The sequence below is a fragment of the Stegodyphus dumicola genome, chromosome 5 (genome assembly GCF_044657685.1).
Source record: "Stegodyphus dumicola isolate Sdum_Otavi_A_Nest chromosome 5, ASM4465768v1".
In the NCBI taxonomy this organism is placed as follows: domain Eukaryota; kingdom Metazoa; phylum Arthropoda; class Arachnida; order Araneae; family Eresidae; genus Stegodyphus; species Stegodyphus dumicola.
The window spans coordinates 38,329,541-38,350,232 of NC_140772.1; the positions used below are offsets into that span (position 1 = coordinate 38,329,541).

The 20,692-nt window shown below is 33.5% G+C and overlaps 1 protein-coding gene and 1 long non-coding RNA gene across 4 annotated transcripts in view; one reads left to right on the plus strand and one right to left on the minus strand.

The window, feature by feature from the left end:
- Positions 1 to 4,234, minus strand: part of LOC118182128 (uncharacterized) — a 105,390-nt gene extending 101,156 nt beyond the window's left edge. The window contains exon 1 of one of the 2 annotated variants that reach the window (XR_015041101.1): positions 3,942 to 4,214. This is a non-coding gene — a long non-coding RNA (uncharacterized LOC118182128). Of the gene's footprint in view, positions 1 to 3,941 lie in introns of both variants that reach the window. The other variant, XR_004757009.2, reaches the window with a different exon arrangement.
- The window catches only part of LOC118182125 (proline dehydrogenase 1, mitochondrial-like), a 153,663-nt gene that overhangs the window by 7,652 nt on the left and 125,319 nt on the right, over positions 1 to 20,692 (plus strand). The window contains exon 1 of one of the 2 annotated variants that reach the window (XM_035351422.2): positions 2,824 to 2,880. The exons of the other annotated variant lie outside the window; for it this stretch is intronic. Coding sequence (XP_035207313.1) covers positions 2,827 to 2,880 — 54 coding nt within the window. The 5' untranslated portion in view covers positions 2,824 to 2,826. Of the gene's footprint in view, positions 1 to 2,823; positions 2,881 to 20,692 lie in introns of those variants that run through there. 2 annotated transcript variants of the gene reach the window in all.

Genomic DNA, 20,692 nt, shown 5'->3' on the forward strand with positions numbered 1-20,692 from the left:
TTTTCGTATAAATCTAAACAAACATTCATTTCGAAAAATAAGTGCGCGTTTCAGTTACAAGGTCAAGGTTTTATTTTTCCTTTATTTACAAGTTCCTTCGTTTCCGCCATTGGCCATTTGCCAAGTGGGCCTTTTTTTTATCTTCCTTGGAGCCGCAGTCTCGTTGCGTTACTATCTTTTCTTTTTCCAGTGTTGACGGATTATTTTAAAAGTATATGCATATGGAATTGGGTAACACGTTATATAAATGAAATGTATTTTAAGATAATTGAATATCTGGTTCTATTCCATTTCTGTGACTGAAACATTTCTTTAAACTAATTCTATTTTCCCGTATAAAACTTTTAACAAATACTCTGATAGAGAAAGGTGATTTTGTTTATCATTCAGTACATTTTTTACTCTTTTTTTATGGGGGGGGGGAGAGGCTGGGTTTCAAGAAATTTGACGTATCAAAATTATTTACCTTAAAGATCCAAATGCAAGATGCTGCTTATATGCTCAAAACACCCTTTTGAACACTATACACCTGTCTTATATACGCAGCTTAATATTTAATAAGGGTATTAAGATAATTTGTTAGTTATCTGTGAGTTTATGCATTAAAAAATGAATATAGTCATGTGTTAAAAAAATTCGTGGTAAACGGTTGTAGGGCAGTCTTATTTAAAAAGTGAAAAATTGTTACTCAACTTCATTGAAATAATAACATGCATTAGAAAATACATGGAGGTAGGAAGTAAGATGGAGTCGCCCTAAACAAGTTTCTTCGTACCCTGCTCTGAAGCACCGGCGATCCCTACGTGGTGACCAAAACATTGGGTCATTTACCACTGAGTTCTATGGGATTTGACGCGTTCGGGTGTAAATATTTTGTAATTACCTCGCAAATATACATATAAATGTATATATTTTCTTTTTCTACAACACTTCAGAGTCCTAAGTATGTGAAAACAACATATTTTTAAACAACATTTCATTCTGAACGGAATTAAATGCTATACTTTTCACAGGACAGATTTCTCAGAATGGTTTAATTTGAGTGAAATATTTTCACAAGTTTTCGTTAATTACATTAGGAAAAAATATTAAGGTAATTCGATTTTATTCGGTTAAGGTACAAAAATTAAGATCAAAGTTTATTGTATTATTAATATTAAAATTATGCATTATTTCTTTTCTATTTATAGAGCTTCTTCCTAAAATACTTTCTTAAATATGACATGATTTTTTGGCTTCTTTTAAATCGAAAAATGTAAGTCAATTTATAATTAATGCTCTATTCAGTTCATTTTAAATTAGAGAATTATTAGGAATTAGCGAAATACTTTAAATAAGTATTTCGCTAATTCCTAATAATTAAATAGGTATTAAATAGCATTTGACTTTCTCTGAACATTTCTGAAAGGGAATAAAATAAGTTTTTTTTTTCAAGTATTATTTAAAACTTGAAACTGAGTTATTATAAAATGTAAAGGGAAAAATTCTTTTAATTATACTTATCAGATTTTTTTTTTACTCTTCATTTCAAGAATACATATTCCAAGACTCTTTATTACGTTCTTAAGTGCACATCTCATAGCATTTGCTTTACAATACCTTTTAACAGATTGCTTTCCAATACGAACAATTCTTGCTTAAATAGTTTTATAACGTATTTGTCAACAGGATTTCAATTTATGTTTACAATTCAATATTAAGGTTATTATATGTTTAGATAACATTTATAATCATTATAAATTAGATACATTTAATCATTACATTTCTTCACAGTACTTTCACAGTTGTTTATAAGTGAATAAATTCTTCATTTCAAATACATTTATAAATAATTTAATGAATATTTAAGTATTTTGTCAAAGGCATATTTCGTATTTATCATTTCTGGCATGTGCAAATCTTTAATTTCTGTGCATTCACTATATTTTTCGTGTAAAGTAATTTACACTAATTTAGCATACACCCGAAAGTTTTACATAAAAAATATATATGAATATAATTTGAATGAAAATTATAAGTATTATTTTTAATACCCACTCAAAGGTCAGTTTTTCTTCAAAATTCCTCCACGATGGCATCTCTCTCTTTAGGCAGATAGCCCTTGCATGCGTTACTCTATTTAATAAAAACTTAATCTGACCTATGTGCCTAATTACAAATATTTTAACATACATAATTTTATATTTACATTTAGCCATCAAGTTTCAAACTTTTCAAATCTTCTAGAAAATAAATTTTGGCAGATCTCTTTTAGCAATTTTCTTAAAATCTATATTTTTGTAGTACAACAGCTTAGAATTTTATAAAACAAATTCATAATCAAAATCGCTGTTGTTAGTTATCGAAAAATAACCAAGATGTGATTTTTGCGTAAATGTCAGTAAACTTTACAAATTGCTATTATCCATTACACTATGAATGTTTCTTTCATGCGAGAGTGTCCCTTTTTCGATGTCTATGGAACTGTCGTGTGTCGAAATACTATCAGAATCTTGTCAAGCGAGCTTCTGAATGTAAACAAAGAACAGCCCGTCTGGTGACCCAAGCTTCAAAGCAGTGCTTCACTTCTAGCGCGGAATGGCCCCTCCTCCCTTTCCTACCTCCATGAGAAAATATGTGCGTTCTTGGAAGTACTGGAAGAATGCATTTTTCAGTATCTGTCATAGATCAACATTCGTTTCATTGTTTTGAGCAGCTCGCATTGTCTGAGCATTGCAGCAACTGTCTGGGCTTTTGTAGAGTTGCTGGACAGCTTATTGGTTTACCGTGTCATTTTAGTGTCCGTTAGGTGATCCAAGATTAAGTTCCGGCGAACAGACTGGATGCATGGAAGTTTTCATGGCTTTCCTAATCACTGAATTAATCAATTGGGGTTCACAGGTATGTTATGGAATATACTTATGTGTTGCATCAAATGTAAAACACACTTTTTTCTCGATTCCAGAGAGATCATACTGCTTCCCCCCCCCCCGACTACACATGGTTGGGGATTCTGGATTCTTTAAAATATGGTAACCTTAATAATTATTCTAAATTATATTAACCTGTTTTTAAAACATGATTCTAAATTCTTGTAATTGGTTCTTAATTCTTATGTTAACCTGAAGTATGTTTTATTATCAATCTTGAAACTGCATTAAGAAGGCTATGTACACTTATTTGCAATATTTCTTGAAATTTAATCGCTCACAAATTTGTCAGTATTTTTTCATCAAGTATTAGTGTTCTTTTTCAGATCTTAAAAATGGTTTTCCATGACGGAAGAATTGCATTTCGTTTGACGTCGATTTCAAATGAAAATAGTTCAGTATATTTGACCTGTAAAGTTTTTGTAGGTAGACATACTTTTTTGTAATGCGTTTTGACGCGCGATAATAGATGTCTGTGTTAGAATTTCCAGACATCCTTTGTTGTGTGTTGAAAATGGAACTAAATATTATTGACGGATGATTTTGAAACTTCCCCTTTGTACGTGTCTGCTACCATGCGTCATTCGCTTATTGCGTTGAATTCGAATTGAAACAGATGTTTATGACATCTGTTACGACAAGTAGTGGCGTTTACGTCAGTAGAAAATTTGTATCAAGAACTGTGAAGGAGTTGTTTAGCAGAGCGTTTGATAATTATTTTCACTCACCGTGAGTGTCGAAAGTATTCGTACAGTAAGTGTTATGATGTAAAAATGCTTTATTGATAAAAGCTTTAAATTTAAATTCCACAATAAGTAATTAAAAGTGTATAGTGAAATGTATTTTAATATTTCCATGTAAAATTTACGTGTAAATAAATGCATGCATAAAAGACATTTACAAAACAAAAATAATCTGTCATCTTGCGGTGTAAAAAGTACTCGTACATCTTGTAGGATATCCTTTATGATGGTAACAAATAAAATCATGGACCAAAATTTATGATGGTAACAAACAAAATCATGGACCTACCTTCTTTAAAGATCAACAGTTATCCTTCTGAGACTGTTAAACGGGTTTTCATCCGCAGAGAACCCGTTGGCGCTTCGGGAAAGAACCCGTTGGCGCCGTTGCATTCTTACTCGCCAAGCTCGCGGTTCATCGACGATGAGCCGAACCGTAAACGTGATTTTTAGTGCATGTAAATTCAAGTTAGCAGATAAAACAATATATTAAGCATATGGTAGTAAAATTCACATATAATATGCATGTAGATGTAAAACTAAAGGGTTAAACGTGATATACGAAAATAAATTTGTATTAAATTCAAGTTAGCACAGAAACGAATATATTATTAAGCGTAAGACAATATATAAGCATTTATAACGGAAATAAAAATTCATTTAAAAAATATAAATTAGTATTAATATACTGAAATTAACCGGTTAAACGTGATATACGAAAAAAATTTGTCTTAAATTCCAGTTAACACAGAAAACAATATATTCCTTACACCAGCAGTTGTTTACTAATTTTGATGACCATGGTGATGCATCAAACTATTCTGTCATCTTATATAATCAATATTTTTTTATTTCAATTTAATCATCTATTTATGCCACACCTGCCATCCTCTGAAAGGTTATTGTCAGAAAAGCATTAACAATATATTATCTTGTTAAAATTTTACGCCATAAAAATTGCTTTATTCTCATAATCTTAGATGACAATAACCAATAATAAAAATAAAAGCATTACTTAATTATTTAAAATGCACATGCACATTTTTGCGGTCTACGAAAACAAATTATTTTAGACTTTGGAAACCTCATGGTTCTTAGAGCTGTTAATAATTAAGAAACACAACGTGAACAGCCGTGTTACAAATTAGCATTCACCCCTCCTTTCATCCCGAACCGAGAACCGGCATCTATCTACGAAAATATTTCTATCTATTCGTTGTTAAAAAATTCAGAAAAAATAATAATAAATAAGAGAAGAATAATATAAATCTGCAAATGCGAACAACGACAGTCTTAATTCAACAAAATAAACACAAGAGGAATGGTTGCAAACTTCGAACAAGCGAATGGGATAAATCCGAAGGGTTACCAAGTTAGAACTATTATCGCCAAAGTTGGCGATGTTTACATTTACCGGGTTCTCTGCGGAAGTGCTTCCCTGTTAAACATTGGGTACAGTGATTTCAAGCTGCAGTGTCATTAAAATTGAAATTAAAAACAGAATATCTATGGCCAACAAAGTTTTTATGGACTTAAAAACACCCCAACTTGGTGCTACTTTGGTAGACGGTTGCACGGATTTTGGCGATTTTCCTGTGGCGAGTAATACAGCTTATGGTAAACCCATTGCACGATAAGTTATTTATGGTAACCGATACTTTGTTGTCATTTTATTTAAAAAATAATGCGTTTTATTGTTATTAAATTCCGTGTTTAAAATATTATTTATGGCTTTTAAATATTAAAAATCAATTTAATTTTGCATTTTTATTTGAAATAAAAATTTTCTTGTTTATCATATTTTATGAAATTTTATGTTGTGGATGATGTAATCAATGACGTCACCTTACTTTAAAAGTAATTCGTTTTAATATGTATAAATTTAATCTAATGTTTTAAACATTATTTATGGCTGTTAAATATTAAAATACAATTTAATTTTGCATTTTTTTAAAAAATGATTTTATTATGTATGAATTTTTAAATAATTTTAATTCTAGCCGTGATGTAATAAGCTCTCTGATTGGTTATAGAATATTTGTGCATTAACGAGCTGTAATCAGCTTCCTGATTGGTTATTGATAATTTGTGCATTCCCGCGCCGTTTTAAAATTTAATTCATATCTTCGAATTCCTTCAAAGATGTCTTCAAAGATGTTATCTAAATTATGATTCGGATTTTTTTTGTGGTATTTACGAATAAACAAGAGGTTAAATACTCAAAAAAATGTAAGTACATATTTTTCTTTTATTTTATATTTGTATACTTCAATTTTTGTTAAAAAATTAATACACTATTTTCAGAAATTGCTGAGATAATTATTGACCATATGTTTTAATGTTAATTAATACTCTATATAACGTATTTTAAAGTATTTGAGTTTAATAATATTCTAATTCTTTTAAATGTTGGTATGATGGTTTTTAATTCGATATTCAATTTCAGTAATATTTTAATCTAATTAAACGTTGACCCAATGTTTTTATAGTGGTGTTTTTATTCTCTTCTTTGCTATATGAAAGTAATAATAACCTTACTTTAGTATTTTATACTCATAGTAAATGTATTTATTTACACTTGCCTGCCATCTTAAAAAACGGCATTTTCAACAAAAAATTAATCCATTACTTTTAATGATATTTATTTTTTTTTTTTTAAGTTTCGAATACTTTACTATGCGTAAAAGCAGCGTTTTTCAAAATGGCTGACGTTTGTAAAAATCGCGCCAACGTAAATCGCCAAAAATCCGTGCAACCGTCTACCAAAGTAGCACCAAACTAATTAGCATAAAAAACAAAATTAATTTATATAAGACTAAGACTTTGATAAGCCTTGTGGCCCTGTATGGAAGTGAATTCCTGGCGTTTAACAAGAAAGATCTACTGCTGATGTTTGAAAGAAAAATTCTAAGGAAGATTTTTGGACCGGTGAGGCAAAGTGAATTGCGGAGAATATTATACTCGTATCTATTACCGTGAAATCTACAGGAAATATAATGAATCTGATATTGTCAAAATTTCAAAAGCATCTCTTATTAGATGGCTTGACCATATTTAACCATATTTATAAATGTGATGATGCATTTTCTTCTAAAAACGTAACCTTTTCAGACATAAAGAGGACGCGACGAAAAGAAAGACCACCCACTGGATTGCTGGATAGTGTGTAAAAGACTTGGAAGCTGATAGAGTTAAAACCGACCGGGTGCTGTGGCGCCAGATAGTGTCAGATGGAGAAAACTTGGGCAGCCTTGGCCTGTAGCACGCTGTAGAGCTCAAGAGGAAGAAAGTTATCCTTTAGCATGAATAACAGCCTCGAGTCTCCTTGGCATTGCAAATTTGCTGTTACTCAGCTAGATATGGACTCCCATTCTTGTTTAAGAGCAGTTATTAAGTCATTTTTATTAGAAATGTGCCTATTTATCTGTAGTTTCCCATAAATTCTCAATGCGATTGAGGTCGGATGACTGAGAAAAAAATGCCATTAATGATGACTTAAATTACCGATCCCGAAAGCACTCGTACAACACCAAACCAATATGCCTCCTCTATGTTTCACCTGTTAGTAGTAAAATCCTTGGATGCATTTCTGTATTTCGTTTCCTCCATACCATTCGCCTCCCGTCCGATCCAAAAATATTGAATTTCCATATGAAAAAATAATGTTCCTCCAGAACTCGGGGCTTTTATTCACGTAATTTAACTTCCGATTGCTTTCACTCGCAAAGAACACTCGTCTCGTAACATGGGCATGGGAACCGTGTTTTCTGCATGCATGTCGAATTGTACTTACAGGTATTGTTCTTCCCATGTTTCTCAATTCTGCTGTAAGCTTAGGAGCACTTAGTTTCGGATCTTTCGTCAATGAGAGTATCCAGAAATCGTCTGTCAACGGATGTAAGTAGATATGGTTGCCCTGAACAAGCAGTATTTTGCACTGTTCTTGAGAATAAACTTTTGAATAATCGTTTGCACAGTTCTGTCTGCCATCAGTGGCCTGCTGATAGAAACTCAAATTTCATTGTATGATTTACCGCGTTCACGAAAAATTGACTAAATCAATTAGAAAATTCTTCCAAAATTTTGAATTTGTTTGAATGTTGTGAGTGCGAATACTTTTTACGCGCCAATAAATCCCCAATTTTTAGTTTCCCTTATACGTCGTAGTAAAAGCTAATTCAATATCGTTTCCGTATTGCTTTTTTTTGCACTGTTATTTGATAAGCCTTTTTTATTAGTTATTGCCTTTTGAAGAAGCTTCAGCACGCCAAAACAAACTTCTTTCGCGAAACCACTCTTGTACGAATAATTTCTACAGTCACTGTATATTTGTCGCATACAAACTTAATATATTTTGAAAATTACTGAAAAACTGATCCATTGTTTGTTCAGATACATCGTAATATTTCAGTACTCTCAACAGAAAAAAAAAAAAAAAAAAAAAAAAAAAAAAAAAAATAGAAGTAACTTTTGTGTAGTTTTTTTTAACATTTGCTAGGAGTAAAAGTCATTGGCACATTTCTTTAGCCTTTAAAATTCAAAATTGGAAGAGCATTAATTATCTGCGAAGTAGACAGCCGGAACACTTGGCTGCAATCTTAAACAGTAGTCATGAATAGAAACTACTTGGATTATGCCCAAGCTGAAATACTGATAAAATCGTATTGGGTCAGCTTACCTTAATGACGTCAAGGCTGAAGTGACGTCAGAGATGACTTTACATGGACCTTATAAGAAATAGACTAACTCAGTGGGCGGGGCGCGTGTCACCGACATCTCCGCATGAAAGAGTAGGGACGATCTGGTTTACTTTAACATAGAAACCTATGGCGTTTGTATCACATAACTGTTTTTTAATTATTAAATGGATACGTTGTATAGTGATGAGATTATGCAAGCCACAGGTTTTTTTCAAATAGGATTTAATATATATCATTAAAGCACTTTTTACTGCATTTCGTGCATTTTTTCACGCGTAATTCTTATACAAACATCTTTACTTTGGTAAAACGGTAAAAACTCTAAGCACAAAATTTATGAACTTAATTTTACGTAAAAATAAAGTAAAATTAAATAAGACTGATAGTACGTGATGCTTTGAAATAAATAAAGTAAAATTAAACAAGATCTGATAATTAAAAAAAAAAAGTTAATGAACATTTTCAGGCAGTGATTTTCCAAACTATAATAACATTACGAAACGATTATTTATTTGATTATATGATCATTAAATTATTAACATTAAAGTGGATTAGTTATTTTAATAATTCATAAATTTTTGAGCATAAAATTTTCTGAGCGTAATGAATGGAAAGAAAAAAGATAAAATAAAATCTAGAAGCACTCAGATTTTATATTACGCCCAAAAGGAACCTTTTTTTAAAGTTTTGTGTGTTACCTATATTTATTGAATATTATGTTCTTCGCCCGTAAACCATATATATTTGAAAACAGCATATCTTTAGAATTTCCGCACTGGAGGTAAGGAGGTAAGACTGTTATTTTCCGTATAGTGCTAGCTCTGAACTCGCTGAGTTTGTTAATCAAAAATTCATTAAAGTTTTAAAAAATATGAAATAGATTAAAACAAATTCTAAATTCGGCCGTCCAGATGCCTATGTTCGGGTGGAGGATTACATTATTCAAAATTTGATGGCTCTTGTTACTGTCGTTTTTGCACAGTGCGAGAAACATACATGTATTCATGCAGATTCTTCATTATTTAATTTCTTTTCATATAATACAGGGCGATAATATTTGATAACAACAATTTGTAAGGAGACACGGACATTTATAGTAAAACAGCTCAAAATGCCACTTCGAAACTAACAGCCTTTCTAGGCTACCGCCGCTTTGGGCTAATAAATTAAATTAACAGTAAGTAAAAAAAATCTTATGCGGAACTAAAAATATATTTAAAAAAAATAATCACTATAAAATACAAGCAAAATTAATTATTACGGTTAAATACAATTTTAATATTAGAATTAAATGTATAAAAATTTAAGCGTTTATCACTATGATGTATTATGAAATATAATTGAAATAAAATTCCTTTATAGAAATTATGCTGTAATAATCATTTATAATTTTAAAAAAGCAGCACAATTTAGAATTTTAAACAAAACTTTCGAAAATTCGTTTTTAAATATTTTAGTATTTTTTACTTATTTACACCAATAAAAAGCATAAAAATTGCAAGGGAAAATTATTTGTTTGAAATCTTCTATTAGTTCAGATTTAAAATATTATTTTCTAAAAGAAGTAGTTACAAATTTCCTTACAGCATAGGAAAAGCTAAAAAAATATCCAGTCCTGAAAGCATGCAATAGCTTCATAATTATTTGGAACGTTAATTATGCTTGATAAATATGCTAAATTTTTAAAAATCAATCTCAATTTCAAAAATAAAAATATGTAGAAATTCTAAATTGTGAAATGAGGCGCTACAACCAGCTTTTTCTTGACAATTATACACACTGCAATAGGCAATTAATGTTAAATTTCTGCAAGTCGTCCCTACTCCTCCGGATGTGATCAAGGTGACAGCCGGCAATGCCTCAGACGAGGGAGGAAACCCGTTTGGGTTAGTCTATTTCTTATAAGGTCCATGTGACTTTATGGTATTGCGCGTCTTGATTGCCAGAAATCCCGCATTCTAAGGAGCCCCCAAATAAATAAATAATGTTTTGATAATAGCTAACATACCTAAAGCTTTAAGAGTTGTGAAAACGTTAGACTAACGTCTAAGATGTCTAACTTAAGACTTTTAATTTAAGAATAAATTTAATAAACGCTGTAAAACGTTTAGGAAGTTGAGATGGACCCGTCACTGTGCATTCTAGGAAGAAATTCTATAAATGATAGAGTAAATGTTGAACGAAGTTGGAAAGCATGCAATCTTGTAAGTGATTGTCATATTCAACTTTTAACACCTGTTATTTTTTTTAATCATTTTTAGGAGATTTGTTTTTTTCCAATAAACGGGTTTTGTGCCGAAATAAGAGTTTTGCCACTCGGGGAAAATATTTATTGCAAGCCTCGTGCGCAAGCAATCCAGTGAAATAATAATAAACGCACAACAGTTTGACTAGTTAAATCTTTATTAAATAAGTGCACTTATCTTTAAGTGGCATTCATTTACGATGAAATATTATCCTAAATGAAAGCCATGATCTCTGTTAACCAACAGCAATGGGATCTCGTTGTTTCCGAATAAGAGATTTTTCGGATAGGAGAAAAATGAATATGTATTTCTAAAACTTACTTGTTCAAGGTTTGTAATACCATCTGTAAAAACTGCAACATTTGTTGGTCGTTGTCATGGGAAGAAATAGTCCAATTAAGTAATAAAATTCTAATCGGAAGGTATTTTTGTAGCACAGTTTATTCACATCACATTTAGAACGTAAAATATTTACAATGCGCTTCTCTTTTCGCACTCACTTTAGGCATTACACATAAATTATTACACATAAATTTCAGATTCTCAACATTCTTAAGCTAAAATTATTACTTTAATAAAGATTCGTCGTGAATTTTATACTCATGTTTTCTAAAACATCTCCTCTACGTCTTGTTAGCTCAGAATGAAGGCTCTGAATTCTCGTTTTAATTCAGAAAACCTCAATGAATGTTGCCGAAACGATGTCAGTAAACTTTTCATTGAACCATTGCGTAATGTAAATCAAATTTAAATAAAATGTAAATTTACATTTTTTGTAAACTTGAAGGGTTTTAGTTGATTTGCTGATGTTAATTAGTCATAAAACTCTAGCAGACGTAAAGGGAATAATCGTTATGTCTAAAGTAACTACAGAGTTATGAGATGGTTTAAATTACCTTTTTTTTTTAAAAATAATTTAGAACATAAACGCACCATCTTGTGCAACAATATCAGCCACAGTTTTTGGTGATGCAACAAAATAGAACAGTCAAATTTAAATCAAAATTGGAACCGTAATCAAAGACCATATATTTAAATTTTCAATAAGCTGGCAGAGTAACTCTATCAGAGCGTCAAAACCAAAATGTCGGCAGCGATAGAATGCAAAGCGTAATAATTACAACTATCAGAGCTGGCAGGAAAGTAACACGTAGCATGCGCACAAAGCCAGAAACACGTTTTGTCTTAAAAACCCCAAACCTCAGTTTAAATACTGGCTGCCTCATTTGCATTTGAATGAGGAAACGGAAAGGTGAAGTTATAGTGAAGATCAAAATCATAAAAAGTGGTTTATTTGAATAATAACCTTACAAACTAACCAAACCTTCTTTACGGATGGTGCCGGACAAAAATTAAAAGATGATTAAAGAAACTGTTAACTTCTAAGAGACTCTTCTAAGATACTGATTTCGTCTAGATTCAATTAATTTAATAACACATAACCTTAAAAGGAAATTAACTCAATTCAAATTCTTTAATTAATAACGTGAAAGTAAAGAGGAATAAATCTTCTCTGGTGCCTTGGTATAAAATTATAATGTATCGCAATTAGTCATCAACTCGATGTTTGTAAAGGTGTAGTGTTTGTGCAGCACGGAGGTACTCGAAATATACGGTGCCGAAAATCCTCTCGAATGGTTTGATGGTAGGAGAAAATGGGTGTAAGACCCTCGGACCTGTCCCCTGGGATGATCTTCAAAACTGGGCAAAGTTGTTCTGTCACCTACACTGAAGTCATGGGATAGCAATATGCAAATATACAGATGGCAGTAGTATCGCGTAGAAAATGTATAAATGCGAAGTTCTTTGGCAGGGCTTTCATTTGCGTTCAAGTTATTCATGTGAAGAGGCTTTGACGTGATTATGGCCGCACGACGAGAATTAACAGACTTTAAACGCGGAATGGTAGTTGGAGCTAGACGCATGGGTCATTCCATTTCGGATATCGTCAGGGAATTCAACATTCCGAGATCCACAGTGTCAAGAGTGTGCCGAGAGTATCTAATTTCAGGCATAACATCTCACCATGGACAGCGCAGTGGCCGACCACCTGCTTAACGACCGAGACCAGCGACGTCTGCGTAAAGTTGTCAGTGTTCACAGACAAGCAACACTGCATCCAATAACCGCAGAAATCAATGTGGGACGTGCGAGGGACGTGTCCGATAGGACAGTGCGGCGAAATTTGTCTTCCATTGGCTATGCCAGCAGAAGGCCGACTCGAGTGCCTTTACTGACAGCACGACATCCCCTGCAGCGACTCTCGTGGGCTCGTGAGTATATCGGTTGTTCCCTAAACGAATGGAAAACCGTGGCTTGGTCAGATGAGTCACGATTTCAGTTGGTAAGAGCTGATGGTAGGGTTCGAGTGTAGCGCAGACCCCACGAAGTCAACAAGTTGTCAACAAGGCACTGTTCACGCTGGTGGTGGTTCCATAATGGTCTGAGCTGTTTTTATATGGCATGGACTCGGTCCTCTGGGGCAACTGAACCGATCATTGACTGGAAATGGATACCTTCAGCTACTTGGAGCTGACAGCCATTCATGGACTTCACGTACTCAAACAACGATGGGATTTTTATGGATGACAATGCGCCATGTCACCGGGCCACAGTTGTTCGCGATTGATTAGAAGAACATTCTGGACAATTCTAGCGAATGATCTGGCCACCTAGATCGCCCGACATGAATCCCATCGAACATTTATGGGACATCATCGAGAGGTCAGTTTGTGCCCAAAACCCTGCACCGTCAACACTTTCCAATTATGGACGTCTATAGAGGCAACATGGCTCAATATTCCTGCAGGGGACTTCCAACGACTTGTTGAGTCCATGCCACGTCGAGTTGCTGCACTTCGTCGGGCAAAAGAAGGACCGACAAAATATTAAAAGGTATCCCATGACTTTTGTCACTTCAGTGTATATGGTGCTTAAGGCTCATGCGAGCGACAGACACAATTTTGCACTCCTTGCCACGAAAAAATTCCTGGGCTTGTTCTAATTAGATCAGACCAGTCACAACAACATTCATTTCAGCAGCTCCAGCATAAAATTGCTCATCATATTTGTTTATTACTTATTATTATTTCCTTTCCCATGTGTGTAGCTGGAAAGCAAACATATGCTATTCATTTATAATTTTTACAGTTTGCTTTAATTTCGCTTTGGGCTAAAACTGAAGTACAGGAGATGGTTATTAACAATAAAATTTAGGAGATGAGTAAATTGTGTAAGATTTTTAGAGACAAATTTCTCCCAGGGGAAAAAAGTAAAAATTCTTGAAGGGTGTCTATAACAAATTAATCATCAAAAGAGTCAATTCAAGTTAAATTGATGGACCCGGTCCGATATCAATATGAGTGAGTAAAATTGTATAAAAATGAAAAAACTATTAAATTAATTGGTTTATTTATGTAAGGTGGATTACACCAATCAGACAATTTTGTGACTGTGAAACCAACACCATGAAATGTAACTCAAATATTTATTTGCGTGACTAAACAATAGGATATACAATGCAATTTATTATAACTTGAGTTCTTTCTTTTTGTCACTTGAGTTCTGCATAGAACCCTTAATTTTATTTCACGGAATCCTCCACCGAGTACACGGTGGGAGAAACGTGGGTCTGAGCATATGAATATTACATGAACCAAAGTTTCTAATAGAGGTGAGTTTATCTCTTCAGTTTTTGTTTTATGAACGACACATTGTTCAAAAATAGACTATAGAGATTTTCTTTTTTAATTAGATCAGTTTGGCAATGGCGCCATTATTCTTTTGCCCTTTCCGAAATCTTAAATGTGCCTTAATAAACCTGGGAACGTGGGTTACCCCAGAGTACTCGTATTACAAGAAACAACTGTAGCTATATCAATCAGCATGGTCCATAAAATAAAGAAAGAAAACACTTCATCTGCAAATCTACATGACAAATTGGAGCGAGTGTTGTACAAATGATGGAGAATATCCCAGAAATTTATGGCTCAAGTTTAAAGACAGGAGTGGAACTATTATAATAAATTATATCTAACCTATTTTGCCAAATAAATAAGTATGTGAGTTAAGATTATGGTTTCATTCTCTAAATCATCAGTTTCTTCTGGCCGCCCTAATCCTTACATAATTTCTTAAACCACTTTTAGCAATTGAAATTTTTTTCTTAAAATAGAATAATTACAGAATATATTATTTTAGTGCACGTACACCACCTACCCTTTTCAGTACTTTCAGACTAACTTTACCTCAACTGTAGTTAATATAATTTTTTTTTTGGAAAACATGCAGCTTTTCAGACTAAATTTCGTGTGAAATTAGATTTACGTCTTCAATCTGTTGTATGCTAATTTGACATCAGACCATTTCAAGCAGAAATTTGTTATCTGTAAATCTTTCTCGCAAGCCTTTTCCTTCCGTTTAGTTGAGCTTAGGACATCTTGGCATCGGAAGTAATGCTGCGAGTGGCTGACATTATACGAAATTTTGTCCAGTTTGATAAACCTCTTTTCGATAACAGTAGTTTGCACTTCATTTCCTAGTATTTGCATTGATAGGTGCGGCAATGTATAGTAATGAATGTAAATATTCTTTCTTGCAGTCACGAAAGCAGTTTAATAATACACAAGCTCTGCAATAAAAGCTATCTGATTCGTATGGTACTCTCTTTCTCCAGATGTAAATATATTTCCGATATTTTAAATATTTAATGTGTAAAAGGTTTTCAAATATTTTTCGTCGAAGTAAAACTCTATCTGTATACTCTAATGCTTCAAAGATTGCACTCCTTTAATATCTTTTTTAAATTGCTGTTTGAACTCCTTTTCTTTTTGTCACTTGAGTTCTGCATAGAACTCTTAATTTTATTTTACGGAATCCTCCACCGAGTACACAGTGGGAGAAACGTGGGTCTGAGCATATGAATATTACATGAACCAAAATTTGTAATAGAGGTGAGTATGGTATGTTCATATACTTGTCGCCCACCAGCGGTCGAACGGTAAAGTCGCTGAACACTGGCAGCTCGGTTTGAGGTTCGAAACCCGCGAACGGACTGGCTGCATGAGTGTTTTCATTATTATTATTATTCTATTATTATAAGGGCGCAGCCCCGATCCTCCTAGCCGGCACAAGCCGGCCGTATGATCAAAAAATGAGACTGGCCGGAAAAAAAAAAAAAAAAAAAAAAAAAAAAACCAAATATATATTAAAAAAAAATAAATAAAAAAATAAAGTCGAAAATCTGAGTCTCAGTGCCGAATTCCAACTCTATCTTTGTTCCTCTTTATAATCTTCATTATTGTCTCTGCAAAAATTTTCAAATTTCAATCATCATGTGTAACGTGTATAAGAGCCAGTTTTCCTTAGAAAGTCCTCCATGAATGTATCCCTTCGTCAGGCAGGTAGCCCTCGAGGCTTTGCCGTTATCAAATAAAACCAAAAACTAAACCAAATCATATACCTGTCATACAACAACAGAAAAAAACAAAGTAAAAAAAATATACATGAATTATATCTTATTAATTAAAAGATGCCAAAAGTGATTTTCGTTTTTGTAAGAAAAATAAAAAAACACTAACTTGGATCATTTGATACCATGCAAACTTCGTGATTTCTGTGAGGTTAGCCGTAAGTTTTATGTCTCAAAGGCTCCGAAAGAGGAGCTGCTTCTATCTCCAGAGTAGTCCTTTACGGGATTCTGCTCATTATCCTAATGCATTCATACATACTTTAGTAAAGTGTATACCCAAAGACTGATGTCTACTATATAGAAAATCGCTGAGAAACGTCTTTTCTACAAAGTTAGAATATGAATTGTGAACCCACAGCCCCGCAAGGAAGCCGAACGTGAGGGTCAAGTATACCTTTTGCGTAACTGTTATCAATAGAATATGAATCATGGAATTTAAATTGTAAATCCACAATACCTCTAAAAAGCCGAGTTCCAGGATATCATTTTATGCACTTAGCGATAGTAGAACCTACGTCGAAAAGGTAAAGCTGTGTTCCCTGTTTAACTTTGCCTTTATCAACAAGTAAATATCTTCTTATTCATACTTTTCAGCTTTTTTTTTGGAGGATATGGCAATGTTTTCCTGGTCCAGATGTGCGATGTTAATAATACCTATATTAGTGAATATGTGCTTTGCCGCACTGATTGAATCTAGTTTTGATGTTTCTGGACTTCTCTCTAAATTCTAAGTTGCATATATTCTAACACTCAAAATCCAGTAATAGTGGATATTCTTAAGTTACATATAAACTTAACAGGTCGTGGATATGAAGTCCTGTACTGCTGGGTTCCCGGGCATGTGGGAATAAAAGGGAATGAGCTGGCAGATATCACAGCCAAATGTGCTGTTGAACTGTCCAGTCGTCTCATCCCTTTTGGAGACATCTGTTGTGTTGTGAAAAACAAGATCCGAAAAAAATGGCAGCAACTTTGGTATGTTCAGCTTCAAAATAAATTAAGACATGTAAAGCCTAAAATTGAGCATTGGGAATTAACCAAAAATCGTAAGGAGGAAATTCTTTTGACTCGCCTCAGAATTGGCCACACTAGAGTTACACATAACTATCTTTTAAAAGCTGAGATTGAGCCTGTTTGTTCAAATTGTAATGTTTGTCTATCTGTCCGTCATATTTTAATTGAGTGTCCAAGTTTTAATAGTCTTCGTCAGAAATATTTTAATAGCTGTGACTTACCTCTCGACCGTTTAATCGGAAGAGAGGTCAATATTAATTTATTTTATTATTTAAAAGAGACTGGCTTTTATTATCTAATGTAATTTGTTTTGAAGACTGTGTCCTGAATTTTAATGTGTGCTTTTAACTTGTTTTTATATGACTTCATCCTCTGGATTTGGTACATTTCTCTACTTGTTTTTATTTATTGAATTTTAATGTCATCTATTGTAATCATCCCATCTCGTGTTTGGCGCGCCATAATCATCTTTGGTTTTTGCGCCATAATCTCTCACTCGCTCACTAAGTTGCATATGCTTTTTTCACCCAGTGACGTTTCTCCCCAGCCTTCCACCATCGATGGGAAACAGTCGACCTCCAATTTGCTTGCTTGTGTCAAATGAAAAGAGAATGGCAGCGCGCTTTTACTCTGTATCAGGTAAAAGAATGTCTGGAACAACAAAAGGAAAATATGAAGAATCAAGATGGTAGAATGAGATATTTCACTTAGCCGCCATCAGTCGGCGAAGAAAGATGAAATTAATGAAAATAGACCAGCAGTGTGAAAAAAAAGTTGGATCAGTAAGGTAGTAGGTACTTCAAATAATTAACAAAATGTTAGGTTAGAATATCCTAAGGATATTTGTGTTTCGCTCTGGGAAAAGGTGAGCATCGCAAAGACCTGATACAGCTGTTTGGATGTAATAGTACAGAAAGGAAAAAATTTGTTGCAAGTTTTTTTATATAATTTTGTATAGTATCAGTTTGAAGATCTCTGTGAATATATCAATTTGGGATAAACCAGGGTGCATTAATAATTTCACGAAGGGTTTTATTTTGAATAACTTGATCTTTTTTATGTGGGTTTTAGCGGCGTGTCCCCATACCGGACTGGCGTAAAGTAAAGTAGGTCTAAGGATGTGGACTTGTATAAAATAAGCTTATTGTTGATAGTCAGATTGCTATGTCTGCCGAGGAGAGGGCGCATAGTAGCTATTGAGATATTGAATTTCATGACAGTTTCGTGTAAATGTTGCCGAAAGGTTAGTTTTTTGTCAAGTGTGACTCCGAGATACTTCACTTGATCCGTCCACTGAATTTCGTCGTCAAAGAAGATGGGATTAGGCGGAAGGAAGTTTGTTTGTCCTTTTCTGAAAATAACAGCTTTGGTTTTTGTCAGTGTTAACGGCAATTCTCCACAGCGTCATCCAGTTTTCAAGAAGCTCCAAATAGTTTTGTAGAAAAATTTGTACAGTATTGATGGTTGAAGCTTCAGATAGGAAAGCGGTATCGTCGGCAAATAAGGCGATAGTAATATGAGATTCTTTTGGAATGTCTTGAGTATAAATATTGTAAAGAAAAGGAGAGAGAACGGAGCCTTGAGGCACACCTGCAGTAATATTTCTAGTAGTTAGAGGGTGTTTCCAACTTTGACAGCAAAAGTGCGATTTCTGTGGTAAGAGGCAATAAGTCGAATAAAGTGGTTCGGAAAATTGAGCTGAATTAGTTTGAATATAAGTCCTTGGTGCCACACTCTGTCAAAGGCTTTGGCAGTATCTAAGAAAATTGCGCCGGTAGGAAATTTGTAATTGAATCCATCAGTAATGTAATTGATAACGCGGAGAAACTGATGATTGGTGCTGTGCAGATGTCTGAATCCAAATTGTTCATCAGGAGTATAAGAGCTAGGAGGCATGATTCGATTAATATAAAACAGAATAATTTTTTCCGCAATTTTAGAAATTTGACTAAGTAAACTGATAGGCCGATAATTTTGAGGAAAAGTAGAACTTTGATGAGGCTTAGGGAAGACAACAACTGCATGTTTCCATACTTTTGGGAAGTAAGAGAGCTTGATAACTGAGTTAATTATTTTAGTTAAGCACGTAATTGCATTAATTGGAAGATGCTTGAGTGCTTTGGAAGAAATGCCATCACATCCAGCAGCTTTTTTAGTTTTTAAAGAGCTAATAAAATCCGCAACAATTCTCGGAGAAGCAAGAAAGGTGAAGGACTATTAAGGTGGTCCAGGACTATTAAGGAAAGAATATGCTGTTCTATTGACTTTGGTGATATGATCATTATCATATGGGGAAACATTGGGAGTAAAGGTATCTTCAAGAATGTCAGCGAAAGTATTGGCTTTATCTTCATCAGAATAAACAAGTCCGTTGCAACCATGAAGTGGAGGAATCTGTTTGAAAGGCTTTTTGAATTTACGAGCAATGTCATAGAGGGAATTGTCTTCAGTAGCAAGAGTGTTTAAGAAGTTGCTCCATCGTTGAGATTTAAATTCCCTGATATCTTTTTTAATGGTCCTTTGAAGAGTGTTTAAGTGAGCTTTAATTCTTGGCTCTCTAGTAGATTGCCATAATTTCCAGATGCGATTTTTGTATTTAATATTTTGCCTGATGTTATTCGGAAGAGGAAGAAAAGGATGATTACTGATGAATTTATTGGTAGCAGAACTTAAAGCTTGTTCAACACTGTTGGTAAAATTTTGAATTTCCGTGTCTAAGGCTTCTTTACTGCTAATGCAAGGATTTCCTGGTCTAGTTTCTGTCAGAATTTGAGAATATTTATTCCAGTTGGTAATTCCAATGCTGCGACCTAACGCAGGAAGGAAGCAGTTGATATTAATTTCAAGCAAGATAGGATTATGATCAGAAGATAAAGCAGGAATAACAGAAGTTTGACTATTGTAACTGAGGTTGTTGGAAAGAAAAAAGTCAATGATGGAGGAGCTATGGTAACCAAAATGTGTTGGTTCATCAGGAGCATGTATAACATAATTTTTATCCTGGATCAAATTGAAAATTTCAGTACCTTTTCTATTGCTTGCACCAGGATTCCAACATTGATGTTTCGCATTAAAATCGCCACCTACAAGAGAGGGATAATTAGTCCAAAAGATGTTCAATTTCACCCATAATTGGTCCATTATTCGGTGGAATATAAATATTGGAAATTATGAATTTGTTAGATTCAATTTCAATTTCAATAGAATTACTCTCAAAAGAAGTAGATTGGTTTTGTTTAAGTTGATGCTGTATACTCCTTTTAACGAAATTAATAATTCCACCTCCTCGCCCTGTAGTTCTGTCAGATCTGAAAGTAGCATAATTTGCATAAAGTACTTTGTTTGCAGGTTGTAAGTGAGACTCTTGTATTAACAGAACATCCGGTTCTAATTCAAGAATAAGATCACCCAATTCGTCCTTTTTGTTATTTAAGCCATTTGCATTCCAGGAAATAATTTTAAAGCTTCTCATATTGATGTTTTTAGGCATATTAAGTGTAACTGCAGACCTTATCAATGATGTTAAGTATGATGCTAATTTTGTCAATGCCAGATTTTTGTTTTTTCATTTCTTTCAGGCCTTCGGTTATTGTAGTCCATATAGTTTTTA